Raw genomic sequence first — 16,890 nt, forward strand, 5'->3', positions numbered from 1 at the left:
GTAATAGATATGTAAAAAATAAAGAGAAAGGAATCCAAGTATATCACTGAAAAAAAAGCCAGCAAACCATGAAAGAGAGCAAAAGAAGAAAGGATCAGAGAAGAATTACAAAAACAACCACAAAGCAAGTACCAAAATGGTAATAAAGAAACACTGTATGTTAAAGAGCTGGAATTAAAATAAAAACTGAAAAATGGCAATAAATACAGATCTACTGTAATTCCTTTGCACATAAATGGACAAAATGCTCCAATCAAAAGACATAGGGTGATGGAATGGATAAAAAATAAAAACCCATATAGATTATGCTGCCTACAAGAGACTTATTTCAGACCTAAAGACACATGCAGGTTGAAAGTGAGGGGAGGGGTGCCTTAACCGAGGTTAAGCATCCAACTCGGTTTTGTCTCAGGTCATGATCTTGCAGTTTGTAAGACTGAGCCCCAAGTCAGGTTCTTGCAGACAGTGTGGAGTCTGCTTAGGGTTCTCTCTTTCCCTCATTCTCTGCTCTCTGCCCTGCTTGCACAATCTCTCTCTCTCTCAAAATAAATAAACATTAAACAAAAAGAAAGTGAGGGAATAGAGAAAAATTTATAATGCAAATGGATGTCAAAGAACGCCAAGGCAGCAATACTGACGTTGAACAAAACAGATTTTAAAACCAAGACTGTAACAAGAGACAAAGAAGGACACTATTTAGTAATAAAGGGGACAATCCAACAAGAAGATATGACAATTGTAAATATTTATGCACCCAACATGAAAGCATGCAAATATATAAAGCAGTTAATACCAAACATAAAAGAACTTATTGATAATAATACAGTAATAGTGGGGACTTTAAGACCCCACTTACATCAATGTACAGATCATCCAAAAAGAAAATCAACAAGGAAACAGTGACTTTGAATGACATATTGGACCAGATGGATCTAACAGTTATATTCAGAACATTCCATCCTAAAACAGCTGAATACACATTGTTTTCAAGTGCACATGAAACATTCTCCAAAACAGATCACATATTAGTTCACAAACCAAGTCTCAAAAAATTCAAAAATATCAAAGTCATGCCATGCATCTTTTCTGACCACAAATGCTATGGAACTAGAAATCAACCACAAGAAAAAATATGGAAAGAGCACAAATACATGGAGGCTAAATAAAATGCTACTAAATAATGAATGGATCAACCAAGAAATCAAAGAGGATATAAAAAAATATATGGAGACAAATGAAAATGAAAACACAGTGTCCAAATCTTTGAGATGCAGCAAAAGCTGGGAAAGAGGGAAGCTTATAGCAATACAGGCTTACCTCAAGAAGCAGAAAAATCTCAAATAAACAACCTAACATTACATCTAAAGGAGCTAGAAAAAGAAGAACAAACAAAACCCCAAACCAGTAGAAGAAAGGAAATAATAAAGATTATAGTAGCAATAGGGGTGCCTGGGTGGTTCAGTCAGTTAAGCGTCTGACTTCAGCTCAGGTCATGATCTCGTGGTCTGTGAGTTTGAGCCCCACGTCGGCCTCTGTGCTGACAGCTCAGAGCCTGGAGCCTGCTTCTGACTCTGTGTCTCCCTCTCTATCTGCCCCTCCCCCCCTCACACTCTGTCTCTGTCTCTCAGAAATGAATAAATGTTAAAAAAAATTTTAAAGATTACAGTAGCAATAAATGAAATAGAAACTAAATGAAACAAACAAACAAACAAACAACAACAGAACAAATCAATGAAACTAGGAGTTGGTCCTTGGAAAAGATCAACAAACTTGATAAATCTTTAGCCAGACTTAACTACAAAATCAGAAATGAAAGAGAAAAAATAACAACTGACCCCACAGAAATACAAAGAATTATAAGAGAATATTATGAAAAATCATATCCCAACAAATTGGACACCTAGAGGAAATAGATAAATTCCTACAAACACATAACCTCCCAAAATGGAATCAGAAAGAATAGAAAATTTGAACAGACTGATTACCAGCTATGAAGTTGAATCAGTATAAAAAAAAACTCCCAACAAACAAAAGTCCAGGACCAGATGGCTTCACAGGTGAATTCTACCAAACATTTAAATAGAAGTAGTACCTATTCTTCTCAAACTATTCCAGAAAATACAAGAGGAAAGAAATCTTCCAAATTCATTCTATGAGGCCAGCATTACCCTGACCCCAAAACCAGATAAAGAAAAAGAGAACCACAGGCCAATATCTCTGATGAACACAGATGCAAAAATCCTCAACAAAATATTAGCAAACCAAATCCAACAATACATTAAAAAAAAATCATTCACCATGATCAAGTGGGATTTATTCCAAGGATGCAAGCATGATTCAATATTTGAAAATCAATTAACGTGATACATCACATACAGCATAAAAACCATATGATCATTTCAATAGATGCAGAAAAAGCATCTGACAAAGCACAACATCCATTCATGGTAAAACCCTCAACAAAGTAGGTTTATAGGGAACATACCTCAACATAATAAAGGCCATATATGAAAACCCCATGGCCAATATCATTCTCAATGGTGAAAACCTGAGACCTTTACCTCTAGGGTCAGGAACAAGACAAGGATGTCCACTCTCATGACTTCTATTCAATATAGTACTCGAAGTCCTAGCCATAGCAATCACACAAGAAAGAGGCAACCAAATTGGTAAGGAAGAAGTAAAACTTTCATTATTTGCAGATGACATGATAATATATATGGAAAATCGTTATGACTATACCAGAAAACTATGAGAACTGATAAATGAATTTGGGAAAGTTGTAGGCTACAAAATCAATGTATAGAAATCTGTTGCATTTCTATATACTAATAATAAAGTAGCCAAAAGAAATTAAGAAAACAATCCCATTTACAATGTATCAAAAAGAATAAAATACCTGGGAATAAACTTAACCAAGGAGGTGACAGACTTGTCATCTGAAAACTGTAAAACATTGAGGAAAGAAATTGAGGATGACACAAACAAATGGAAAATATTCCATGCTCATGGATTGAAAAAAAAATATGGTAAAACCTTGGGTCTTGAGTAACTTGTTCTGTGAGTGTTCAGCAAGACGAGCAAATATTTCTAATAAATTTTAACTTGATAAATGAGCGATGTCTTGCAATATTAGTATATGATGCCAAATGTCACGTGATCACAACTGAGCCAATGGTTCTTGAAATTCGCTTTGATATACGAGTACTTTGGATTACAAGCATGTTTCTGAAATGAGTTATGCTCACAAACCAAGGTTTTACTGTATTGTTAAAATGTCTATACTATCCAAAGCAATCTACAGATTTAATGCAATCCCTGTCAAAATACTGACAGCATTTTTTACAGAACTAGAACAAACAATCCTAAAATTTGTATAAAACAACAAGAGTCCCCCAATAGCCAAAGCAATCTTGCAAAAGAAGCAAAACTGGGGGTACGTAGGTGGCTCAGTCAGGTAAACATCCGACTCTTGATTTTGGCTCAGGTCATGATCTTATGGTTTGTGAGATCGAGCCCCTTGTCAGGCTCTGCGCTGACAATGCAGAGCCTGCTTGGGATTCTCTCTCTCTCCCTCTCTCTCTGCCCGTCTCCTGCTCATGTTCCCATGCTCTCTCATTCTCTCTCTCTCTCAAAATAAATAAATAAACTTTAAATTTTTAAAATGTTTATTTATTTTTGAGAGAGAGAGAGAGAGACAGACAGAGTGTGATTGTGGGAAGGGCAGAGAGAGAGGGGGAGACACAGAATCCAAAGCAGGCCCCAGGCTCTGAGCTGTCAGCACAGAGCCCAACACAGGACTTGAACCCATGAACCACAAGATCATGACCTGAACCAAAGTCAGATGCTTAACCGACTGAGCCACCACGAACCCCAATAAATAAACTTTTAAAAAATAAAAAAAAAGAAAGACAAAACTGGAAGTATCATAATTCCAGACTTCAAGTTATATTACAAAGCTGTAGTAATCAAAACAGTATGGCACTGGCACAAAAATAGGCACATTGGTCAATGGAACAGAATAGAAAAATCATAAATAAACCCACAATTATATGGTCAGTTAATTTTTGACAAAGGAGGCAAGAATATGCAATGGGAAAAAGACAGTCTATTCAACAAATGGTGTTGGGAAAATTGAACACCTACATGCAAAAGTATGAAAATGGACCACTTTCTTACATCACACACAAAAATAAACTCAAAATGTATTAAGGACCTAAATGTCAGACCTGAAACCATAAAAATCCTAGAAGAGAGGATAGACAGTAACTTCTTGGCATTGGGCATAGCAACATTTTTCTAGTCATGTCTCCTGAGGCAAGGGAAACAAAAGCAAAAATAAACTATTGGGATTACATCAAAATAAAAAGCTTCTGCACAGTGATGAAAATAATCAAGAAAACTAAAAGGCAACCTATGGAATGGGAAAAGATAAATCCAAGTAAAACCTTGGATTGCAAGTTACTTGTTCTGTGAGTATTCCGCAAGATGAGTAAATATTTCTGATAAATTTTCACTTGATAAACAAGAGATGTCTTGCAATATGAGTCATACCTAATGCTGAATGTCACATGATCACAACTGAGCCAATGGTTCTTGAAATTTGCTTTGATATATGAATGCTTTGGATTACAAGCATGTTTCCAGAACAAATTATGCTCACAAACCAAGGTTTTACTGTATTTGCAATGATATAACCAATAAAGGGTTAGTATCCAAAATACATAAAATGTTATAAAACTTAGAACCCAAAAAATTAATAATCCAATTTAAAAATAGGTAGAAGACATGAACAGGTATTTCTCCAAAGTAGACACACAGATGGCCAACAAATACATGAAAAGATATTCAACATCACTCATCAGCAGGGAAATGCAAACCAAAACTACAATGAGAAAAAAAAAAAAAAACTACAATGAGATATCACATCATACCTGTCAGAATGGCTAAAATAAAAAACATAAGAATCAGCATGTGTTGTAGAGAATGTGGAGTAAAAGGAACCCTTGTCCACTTTTGGTGAGAATACAAACTGGAGCAGCCATACTGGAAAACTGTACAGAGGTTCCTTAAAAATTTAAAAATAAAACTACTCTATGATCCAGTAATCACACTACTGGGTGTTTACCCAAGAAATATACAAACACTAATCAAAGGGATACATGAACCCTATGTTTTTTGCAGCATTATTTACAATAACCAAATTATGGAAGCAGCCCGTGTCCCATCAATAGATGGATGGATAAAGAAGATGTGGTGTATATATACAATGGAATATAACTCAGCCATAAAAAATAATAAAATCTTGCCATTTGCAACAACATGGGAGGACGTGGAATATAATGCCAAGCAAAATAAGTCAGTGAGAGGAAGACAAATACATATGACTTCACTCATATGTGGAATTCACTAAACAAAACAAACAAAGGAAAAAAAAAAGAGAGAGAGAGAAAAAAACAATAAACAGACTCTTAATTATAGAGAACAAACTGATGGTTCCCAGAGAGAAGGTGGGAGGAGGGGAGAATGGGTGAAACAAGTAATGGCGATTAAAGAGTACACTTATTATGATGGACATTGTATAATATACAGAATTATTGGATCACTATAGTATACCTGAAACTAATATAACACTGTATGTTAACTATAATGGAATTAAAATTAAAAAAAAAACAACTTAAAAAAAGCTAGACATTAAAATATGCTACTTACCTAACTATAATAAATATAAAATAAGGAATAAACCCAGTGAATGAACTGCCAGACCTCTACACAGAAAACTATGAAACGTTATCAAAAAATCTTAATAAGACTTCAGTGAATGGAGGGCTATACCATATTCATGGATAGGAAATTTTAATAAAGATTCCCTTATTAGGGGCTCCTGGGTGACTCAGTTGGTTAGCATCCAACTTCGGCTCAGGTCACGATCTCACAATTTGTGAGTTTGAGCCCTGCACTGAGTGAGTTCAAGCCCCACCTTGGGTGAGTTCGAGCCCTGCTTTGGGATCTGTGTTGACAGTGCAGAGCCTGCACGGGATTCTCTTTCTCTCCCTCTCTCTCTGCCCCTTGCTCACTTGCACCCTCTCTCAAAACAAACAAAAAAAGATTCCCATATTAATGTATAGATTTGATACAATCCCCCCAAAAACTCCCAGGAGGGTTTTTTGTTTGGTTTGGTTTGGTGGAATTTGCAAAGTTTTTCTAAAATTCATTTGGAAATGCAGAAGTTTAAGACTAGTCAAGACAGTCTTGGGGAACACCAGTAAAGAAATTATTCTATCATGTATAATAATTGTAACAGTATGGAATTGGCAGAAAGACATACTAATAGACAAATAGAAAAGAATGGACATTCCAGAGTCAGATCCACATGCAAACAATTGGTTAATTATAAAAGTGAGGAATTAACAGTCTTTTCAGGACATGATGCTAGGTCAACTGAATATCTATACAGAGGGGGGAAAAAAAGGTAATTTGACATCATGCCATACCCCAAAATCAATTCCAGGTGGACAACATAGACTACTTAGCCACTAGCCGCAATTAATTAATTCAATTAACAGTGAATAAAATTTAAAATTCAGGGCATCAGACATACTAGCCACATTTCAAGTGCTCTGGAGCCACATGTGGCTAGTAGCTACCATACTGGACAGTACATCTAGAGAACAGTTCCATCACTGCAGAATGTTCTATTGGACAGAACTGTTCTAGAAGAAACCATAGAAGAATATCTTCATGAATTTATGTAAGAGAAATGTTTTAAACAGAATTAAAAAAAAAAGATGTTAACTGGGTGCCTGGTGGCTCAGGCAGTTAAGCATTGGACTCTTAATTTCTGCTCAGGTCACGATCTCACAGTTCGTGAGTTGGAGTGCCACTTTGGGCTCTGCGCTGGCAGCACAGAGTCTGCTTGGGATTCTCTCTCTCTGTCTCTCCCTCTCTGACTCTCTCTCTCCCTTTCTTTCTCTGCTCTTTCTCTCTCTCAAAATAAATAAATAAACATTAAAAATTTATAATTTCTTTTTTTTAAGGTTTATTTATTTTTGAGAGACAGAGTGTGGGTGGGGGAGGGGCAGAGAGAAAGGGAGACACAGAATCCAAAGCAGGCTCCAGGCTCCAAACTGTCAGCACAGAGCCTGACATGGGGTTTGAACACACAAATCATGATCATGACCTGAGCTGAAGTCAGATGCTTAACTGACTGAGCCACCCAGGCACCCCAGACATTAGACATTTTAAAAAATAAAAGGTATTAACTATAAAGGAAAAGAAAACTATAAAACTATGAAAAACTGGACCTCATTAAAATTAGGAACTCCTTTTCAACAAGTAACACTATAAAGAGAGTAAAAATACAAGATGCAGAATGGAATAAGAGCCAGGACTAGCGTGAGGCAAGTGAAGTACTTGGTGTGGACACAAATTTTTAAGGAGGTGCCAAAAATTCAGTAATCAAGACAAGCGAGATATTAATTTAATATTTTTACAAATAAAAATTAATGCCAAAAAAACCCCCATGATGACCAAAATATCAAAATTTTAAATAAAGATAGGATCAGTATTTCCATTGTTTGCTTCTTTTAAAATGTTTATTCATTTTTGAGAGACAGAGTGTGAGTGGGGGAGAGGCAGAAAAAGAGGGAGACACAGAATTCAAAGCAGGCCCCAGGCTCTGAGCTGTCAGCACAGAGCCTGACATGGGGCTTGAACCCACAAACCATGAGTTCATGACTTGAGCTGAAGTCAGGCACTTAACTGACTGAGCCACCCAGGCACCTCTCTGTTGTTTTGCCTCAAGCTCCAATGTGACTTGAAAGCATTGTGGGAAATGATATTTGCAACACGTACACAAGTATCTAATATTTAAAGAATTCTTATAGACCAATACAAATGTCAGACAATCCAACAGAAGAACAGGCTCAAGACTTGAATATTTCACAAAACAAGATATCCAAATGGCCAATGAATATGTTAAAAGATGTTCAACTTTGTTATTCATCAAGAAAATTAAAATTAAAAACAAAAGCATTCCACAAAATATCCACCAAAATGGCTAAATGTAAAAGAGACAACACCAAGTGCTGGTGAGGATGTAGAAAAAACAGAAGTCTCAGACATGGCTGGTGGGAGTGTAAAATTATTTTGGTCTTGGGAAAATGACTTTGAAAAACTGGCAGTATCTGTTAATATAGAACTTACACATGTCCTATGACCCAGCAATTCCACTTCTAGATAACTCAACAGAAATATATTCATATATTCATCAAAAAACTATTCAAGAATGTTTTCAGTAGAACTGTTCATAATGGCCCTCAACTGGAAACCTAAACATCCATTAATAAGGGAATGGATAAACACATTGTGGCATACTAATTCATGAAATACCATACAAAGAGAATAAGCAAAATATTACTACATAAAATAAACAAATCTTATAAACCCAGTATTAAGCAAAAGAAGTCACACATTTAAAAAGTAAATACACACACATATATATAAAGACCCCCAAACAAGCAAAACTTAATCATGGTGTTAGAAGTCAAATTAGTGGTTACCCTTGGAAAGAAAGGGACTTAAAGGGCCTGAGGGTGTTCTGGGTGCTGATAATGTACTATTTCTTTTTTTTTTTTAATGTTTATTTATTTTTGAGAGAGACAGAGACAGAGACAGAGTATGAGCCGGGGAGGAGCAGAGATAGAGGGAGACACAGAATCCAAGGCAGGCTCCAGGCTCTGAGATGTCAGTACAGAACTTGATGTGGGGCTCGAATCTACAAACTGTGAGATTGTGACCTGAGCCAAAGTCAGATGCTTAACCGACTAAGCCACCCAGGTGCCACTGATAATGTCCTATTTCTACGTCTAGGTTCTGGTTTCCTGGGTGTGTTCACATGGTGAAGACTTTTTTGCTCAACAAAAACAGAAAAACTTTCAATGAAAACTTTATTTAAAAGAAAATAAAAATATTTCCAGACTATTCAGGAGCTCAGAGAAGGAGATGAGGATTTTAAAAAGCAAGCAATGAAGTGATAAAGTCAGTTACCACAACGTACTCTCTATCTCTCTCTCTCTCTCTGACCTGGTTCTCTCTACCCCAGCTAAGGCTGATAGTTTTGGTTGTCATCTTATCCACAAGCATCCTTGCAAGTAGGGGAGGCTAGTCTTCGCTTTCCCATTGGATGCACAGGATGGCAGCCCTGAGCAGCTCAATGACTAGATTAAAGCCTCACAGGCAGTTAAGGTAGATGCAGTACCAGAAACTGGTCCCTTCATTTCTGCTCCTGAGCTTTGTGAAAGAGGACCCCTGTGAGCCAGGCCACCTGACCACTCTGAGGCTAGGCTCCAAGCCATGAATGCCTTCACTAGGGTCTAGTGAGTTTTTCTCTGTGTCCCTAATTTAAAGTGATGGCGAGGATGGAGATGGCCTCTTAATTTATTTCACAGTTGAACCCACTTAAAGCAGATAGCCAGTCAGTCAGGACTGCATACACTTCCCTGGAAGCAAATGTCAGGTGGTGCAACTATAGGACATAAGGAGTCAATTTCAAATAACCGCTTTTCTCCCTTCTAAAAGCCCAATTACTGACAATTGAATGAGGCCCCATGGCACTTGAGAGCAGAATAAACCAAGGGAAGATTAAAACATGTAATGCCTGGGATTCCGTCTGCAACAACTATTTCTAAACAAATGAATAGAGTCACACTTCTCATACTTTCTTCTCTTAAATAAGATTCAAATTGTGGTTTAGAACGTTTTGAATTTAGTACTTTCGCTTCAAGCTGATTCTTTTTAAAAACACCTGAATATAAAGAAAGAATCTGTAAGCACAGGTTTGGAGAACAGATGGAGATGAAACTGGTGGCTGCCTAGCAGGCAATTTATGGCTGAACCCTGCCTTGTGGGGGCCATTAGAGGGGCTTATGGAACTCTCCACCCTCTGCCACATTCCCACTTTTCTTCTTTTTCCTCAAGATAGCTGCCCTATGAGCAACACACAGACCTCTAGGGGCTAGAGGGATTATTTTGGCCCCCAGACCCAGCTACGCAGGTATTTAAGTAGGATATACTATAGCTTTACAGTTCTTTCCAATTTTCTCCCCAAAGTCTCAATAAATCTTCCCTATCTAACTGAAGTCTGCTTTCTCTCAAATCATAATCTACTTCTTTGTATATATTTTCCTCTCTGAATTATATTCTTTCTTATTTCAATCAAAGATGAGACTCTGGGCTCTCCCTATCCCTCACCCCCTATCTGATTTTTTAGTTCCTATTTTCTATTTCTCTTTTATAAGAACTCCTTTCTCTTTTTGACTAGTGTCCTGGCTCTGGTTCTTTACGTCTTTTGCCCAACTCTGAATACTTGGCTTCTTTGCTTCCCTCTCCCGGAATCTAACGGCATCTTTGTTAGAATGCTTACCCATCCATATGCAGAAGTGCTTGGAAGAGACAAACATGCATGGTGTAACCAAGAGATGGGGCAAATTTTAGGTTATTTTAACTTTTGAGATTCCTCCAGAGTTTCTTGAAGAACCAAAAACAGCCCTTCTCCCAGAAAGACTGCATTCTAACTCAGAGCCAGTTACACAAAATGGGGGTTATTGCACTCGACAGCAAAACAGCCAATTAAAAGTAATTGTCTCAATCTGGGTTATACATTTCCTTATATCCTTGAATTTTCAGAGCCCCAAGGTAATAGAATCCCGAATGTAGTTTCCTAGACCACAGGTCTGCCTTTCAAAGCCTCAACCTGACAGATACTGAAACCAAATACTTCAACCTACGATTTACTTCTTTTGGGGTAAGGGTCGATCTCCTTTCTACATCTGTCTGACAGGATGTTTGAGTGACCAAATCAAAAGGCTATAATGGACCCCCATTCCTGATAATTACCTTTGCATGGGGCCTTCCTGCTGGCGATTGTGCCCAAAGTGAAGCCATCAGTGTTTAGTGTCCCGATCCTTAATCAGATCCCTGTGGTTTAAGCAGAGAAGATGCAGACACTCTCCTTACCTTCAACGTGAGTCAGTGTCTTTTCCTTTATTTTCAGAGCAGTTTGACCAAAGGAACTATCGCATTCTCAGGGCACAGCCTGGTTAGGAGATTTGTAACTTCATGCTTCCAGGGTTCCATTTCTCCCTGGATTTGCTCTTCATATTGTCTGTGTTGTCGGCTCATTGCAACATGGCCGCTCCCTCCATGAAGGTTCTTCTTTCCCACATGTATCTCGATAGAGCTCTGAGTTCTGGCACGGTGAAGGGTAGAGACCTAAAGCCCTCTCTTCTCTGGTGCCATCTCACCTATCTGCCTACAAGGCATGGGCAGTGGCCAGCTGCTTTTACAATAATTTAGGTGCTTAAATATTTAGAAAAATTATGCACCCAAATAAGAAACTGATTCCAAAACTCCAATTAGTGGAACATGCCAGGCAAAAATCACCTAGGCACCAAGGCTTGGGGGAAATTTTTACTATAGAAGAAATGAACAAACAAAAACCAGAAGATATAAAAGAAGAAGGAAGGAGGAGGAAAAGAGAAGAAATTGAGTCCATAGATACACTAAGTATAGATATCGTACTGTACCAAAACACCCGCTGAGAAAGAGAAAGAGATTTCTTCTTCCCACACTGGGGCTCACCTCTCACTATACAGGCCCCTGTCCCAGGAATCGTCAGTAGCAGTTCTGTGGTCAATAACAGATAATTCCAGATCAAAAGAAGGGTTCTGAAATCAAGACGTTGTTTATAGATCAATGATTCTCCAAGTGAATCCGGGGATCTCTGGTGGGTCTGCAAGATTCTTCCAATAGTTTTGTGGGCTGGGTCAAAATGCAAGACACAGAAGTGTGTTGGGTGTTTTTTCCCCCGTTTGAAACATATTTTCCACTGCGGATTTCAATCAAAACTTAAAAGAACCAAAACAAGCATGTTTAAAGGAATATAAAGGAATATAAATAATTGACAGGAATTCAGCAAAAACACCTCAAAAATGTTTTCTTTTGTTTGCTGGCTTGTTTATTTAATCCACTAAACAGGTAAGATTCTTTTGTTCTGTTCAAGTAGTGTAAGGACTAAAACTCTCAAGACTCACCAGTCCAGATGAAAAGGTGAACCTTACAAAGCATACCTTTTTGAGAGGAGGAAAGGCAGGTCCTTTCTTCCCTGAGTTTCTCATTTCCCAGTGTCATTTACTTCCTGGTCCTCTCTCTCAGCACTGCTTTCTAGTTTAATGTCCACATCTCTGAAGTCAGAAGCAGCCACTGCCAAGAAGAACCCTTCTCTGCTGCCACAGCTGTCTTTACTCAGGTTTCTTTTCCAGGGAGCAGGAGCTCAGGTGTGGGGTGAAGGGGATGTCAATTGAGGCTGCAGCTTGGGAAGATCTGTTTTTCCTCATCCTAGCCCCACAGCAAAAGTTAACCCCAGTAGAGCCTGGACTGCTGGAGAGGACTTTTTGAGTTATTTAATAACCCGATTATTAGCCATAAAGCATGACAAAGCTTCCAGGCCATGAGATAAAATATAATACTTACAGCTAGGTCTGCCTTCCCCTAACAGAGCAGTGTCCATATTCAGCTATTTGTTGGACCAGTTTGTACAGCCATAATTTCTTAGAAGGATTTTAAACAGACAGGCTGCCTACACCATAGGTAAAATAGTGTGGAAGTTCTAAATTGCAATGCACTTGGAGACCTCTAATTGGATTTTGCTGAAGTATGTGCAATATCATTTACCTATCTGTATAATTCTTTCATGTGTACACAGTGCTCTCTGATAGTTCAGATGCCACCCTGAATTACCCAGATTCTGTTAGCCCTCTTGATCCTTTGGTGCAGACCCACCCAAGAATAAAGGAAATGATGTTCTTCCCACCTTGTTTGATAAGGTGAAAACAACTTGTTCACTCTTTCAGTGTGATTGGTGGAGGGAAAGAAGAAGAAAGAAAGAAAGAAAGAAAGAAAGAAAGAAAGAAAGAAAGAAAGAAAGAAAGAGAGAAAGAAAGAAAGGGAGAGAGAAAGAAAGAGAGAGAAAGAAAAAGAAAGGGAGAGAGAAAGAAAGAAAGAAAGAAAGAAAGAAAGAAAGAAAGAAGGCAATCCCAACATCTGGATGGAATTTATTACATACCTCTCTGGGACCCCCTGGTTCTTGAATGTTTCAGCTAATAATTCTTTCTTCCAAAGTCTGCAGTGGCTCAATGACTCAGCCTGCCAGGGAATGATACTTTGCTGCCAGTTACTGCAAGTTGGTTTAAATAGGTTGTCAAGATGCTGTAGCTGTGACCAAATCCCTGGCAGGGGGAGGTGGGGCAGCACATGCCACGTGAGCATGCTTACATGTTTCTGTGTGGATACCCAGTGGGAGGAGTATTTGCCCCCCACTTCTGGAGAAATTGGAGGTTCTCTACTAATTGCTTGGTGTCCCATCCCTAGAATATGACTCATGCAGTCAAGTCCACAAACATGTTCATGTCTTGAGGAGAAGATCTATGTTTGATTACATTTATGGCTAATGTTTCTGCATCTCTAGGGTAAAGGGAAAGAGTGTCAGCTCTGCCACTTACAAGCCTTAGGATTTTAAGCTAATTTATCTGGTTTCTCTGAGCTTCAGCTTCTTTATCAGTAATGTGGGTAAATAATATCCTCAATGGAGATACAGGGGAATGAATTGAGATAATGGTATGTAACTTGATTGTGGGTTTCCATGCACAGGAACAGCATATGAACCTGGGGTGGCACATTCTGGCAAAGGAGAACACTGCCTTGAAAAAGGAAGACCGCATAATTATAATGGGAGCCCAGGGAAGGGGTCCAATGATTGCCAAGTACCGCTGTCTTAATGCAACTTTTTTGAGAATATTTGCTCTTAAGGCAGAATGGAAAAGGCACTGAACTGGAAGTTAGGAAATCAATGTTCTAGTCCTGACTCTGGTAACAACAGAGCTAGATAAATTTGGGCAAGTCATTAAATCTCTTTGTGTCTGTTTCCTCATGTATATAACTGTGATATTCATACTTTCCCTTTCCAAAGCATAGTATTGTTGTGAAGTTTAAATATGATAGGGTCTATACAAGAAAATATTAAACATATAAAAATAAAAATATAACTTATTTGGGTCAAAACTTCAAAAGAATGCTGCCAACCCAGTAGTGGCTAATACACTCTAGTGAGCTTGTCTGAAACTTAATTTAATACTGTTTTTGTGGCTGACCATAATATGACTGGCAATGCCTCACTGAACTCACCCAAATAGCCAGTCCCTTGGGTTCTGTGTGTAGTCCTTGAAGGGCAATGAGAAATAATATCAGAAGATGAGCAAAGCCTTGGCTCCAGCTTTTCTAAATCTTCTGTAAGTACATGTTTGAAGTTTCTAGGCCCATGTATTTGACGGCTAGTATTTTTTTTTAATGTTGATTTATTTTTGAGAGAGAGAGAGCTGAGGAGGGACAGAGACAGGGGTGAGAACAGAGGATCCCAAGTGGGCTCCATGCTGACCACAGAGAGCCCGATGTGGGGCTTGAACTCATGAGCCCTAAGATCACGACCTGAGCTGAAGCTGGACTTAACTGACTAAGCCACCCAGGTGCCCCTAATGGCTAGTATCAAGGGGCATGTTTGGAGCCCAAGGGCTCCAGAAGCTTGCTGTCTGCTCCTTAACATATAGGGGAGCAAGTCAGGGAGTTTGGCAGGCAGGGAAGGGGTCAACCTTACAACTTTGGGAAGCTTAAGACAAAATCCTACCCTCAAATCACTCATCACCCAGAACTTTGTAAACACTCACTTTCAACAGAAGCCCAGAAGGAGAACCATCCTGTTTATCAGATTTTTTTGTTTCCTTTCCCATCCAAGAAAATAGTTGTAGAAGAAAGTTAGGAAAACCCAATGTTTCTTTTATTTATTTTGCTTCTGCTTTTTCTTCCATGACCCAGCAAGTTGCAAATCTGCCCTGGGTGAAGAGATTATGAGAGAGGCTTATGAGGCAGGCTATCAACTCTAAGGCACTAGGGTCTACCCCTTTCCTATATCAATGGGCTACCTGGAATATTCCTCCCATTTATGGGTCAGCCTGGGCCCTAAAACAAAGGCATCTCCATCAAACTCTTCTGCATTCACATGGGGACATGTGAACATGTGAACATAGAACTTTGCCCACAAATGGGCATGCTTTTTTCATGGAGCCACTGAAGCCATGGGTTGGGTTGGGGAACAGGGAGATAGTAGGCGGACAGTGGGAATTGGATTCAACCTTTCCTCAGGTGCCTAGGTCTTGGTCTGCAAAGGAAAAGACACTGCTGGCTACCCCAGTTTCAGGCATGCAGCACCTTCTCCCCAGTTGGTCCATAAACAATCCCTGCTCATAAATCAGTAAGGACAGGAACCCACTGGGACTAACACAAGCTCTCACATTTAACGTCCCAAGCAGATCCAAATCCAGGCTTGCCACACTGGGTCCATGTAGTCTATCCTTTTTGAAGGGGTTATTAGCATGGCTTTCTTTGAATGCTTATGGATTCTCCCTCAGGAGCACCTTGGAAAAATCTAAGATCCCCTCTTAAATAATATGAATCTGTTTAGATACATGGTAAGCAAACAGATAAGGGCTGCTTTTTAAAAATATTTTTAAGATGTGGGATATGTCAGTTAATTAGAGACAAGAACAAACAGGGCAGTTTCCATTTTGGGGGCATCTGGTCAGGAGGCTTTTAGGGAATCCTGATGTTCCAGGGAGTAGTAATCCCATTCTTCCAGCCTTTATTGTTTGAACTTCTACCAGTCTGGACATGAGGAGAGTCTGAATGGGCCAGGAGTTCAAGGACAGGAGGCCCCTTAGGCAGGAGGGCTATACTTGTGAGTACAGGTCTGCCAGGATTAGGGTAGGCACCCTCCCCCCTTACCCCAAAAAGCTTGTCCCCTGGCTGGCCCTCCTTCCTCTAGTTTTCCAGGCCCTGTGATCTTTACTGCAAAGCAAACCATATGGTTTTGATTCTGGCTCCTGGCTTACTGAGAGCATTTCATGTCTCCGGTGGCAGGAAGCCCTCTGGCCTCTTTAAGCAACTGCTCTGGCATCTAAGAGAGGATGCCAGCTCTTTTGGATATTCTCTCCCAGCTGGGCATAACAGCCCAATGGTAACATGCAGTGTGGAAGGGGGGTACATTCCTAAATTCAAAGAGGTGGACTGCAGGTTCAGGCACCTGTGGGTGTCTGTCCAAAGAACTGACATTTCCCCCTCCATGCTACCCCCAGATTTCCGCCTCATTCTATCTCTGGTGAGATAATCCTCCCCAGAGATAAGAGCGCAGGACCTAGTCCTTCTGGAAGAGATGGGGAAGGGAAGTAGTGTCTGACCGAAGGGATCACACAAAATTCTAATCCCATAGATTGGTGCTTCAGTCACCAAGATAGCTGTAGTCAAATTAACGTCAGATGAGCTTCAATGGGATTTGCTAGAAGAAAACTCTGTGATTTGATCAGTAAGGAAGGTGAAGGTTAGAGGAAGTCAATCACTTTTCAGAAGGGATCAAAGATGCTCTTATGTGAAAGGGATGAAGGGATGGTGACAGGCTAAGGAAAACCTGTAAGTAATATTTTGTGTTTTTATATCATGCTTTACAATTTCCAGTCATCTGGTCTTGTCTTGGCCTGCGCATCTGCTGACCTTTCCACTTGGAATGTTTTTTGTTTTTGTGTTTGTTTGTTTGTTTTTAGCAGATCCCCATGTAATTATCTCCTTCTTGTCCTTAGATTTCAATGTCTCCTCCTCAGAGAGGGCTTATCTGACCAACCTCTCTCATGTGATCCCCATTCCACTCCCTGTTATATCACTTTATTTCCTTCCTAGGACTCATCATTATTTGATATTACAGGCAGACCCTATTTTATTGTTCTTTGTGCT

General features: G+C 39.3%; 1 protein-coding gene across 3 annotated transcripts in view; it reads right to left on the bottom strand.

The window, feature by feature from the left end:
- LOC115509638 (agouti signaling protein) overlaps positions 1-13,217 on the bottom strand; it is a 77,988-nt gene extending 64,771 nt beyond the window's left edge. The window contains exons 1-2 of one of the 3 annotated variants that reach the window (XM_030308972.1): positions 13,124-13,217; positions 11,641-11,726 (exon numbers count right to left, since the gene is read on the bottom strand). Coding sequence is in view for 1 of the 3 variants with exons in the window: in XM_030308971.1 (XP_030164831.1) it covers positions 11,641-11,726; positions 12,129-12,176 (134 nt within the window). In the remaining 2 variants the exon portion in view is untranslated. Of the gene's footprint in view, positions 1-11,640; positions 11,727-12,128; positions 12,186-13,123 lie in introns of those variants that run through there. The other 2 variants (XM_030308971.1, XM_030308973.1) reach the window with 2 other exon arrangements.
- Positions 13,218-16,890: the final 3,673 nt, after the last annotated feature.

Source organism: Lynx canadensis, chromosome A3 (assembly GCF_007474595.2).
Source record: "Lynx canadensis isolate LIC74 chromosome A3, mLynCan4.pri.v2, whole genome shotgun sequence".
In the NCBI taxonomy this organism is placed as follows: Eukaryota; Metazoa; Chordata; class Mammalia; order Carnivora; family Felidae; genus Lynx; species Lynx canadensis.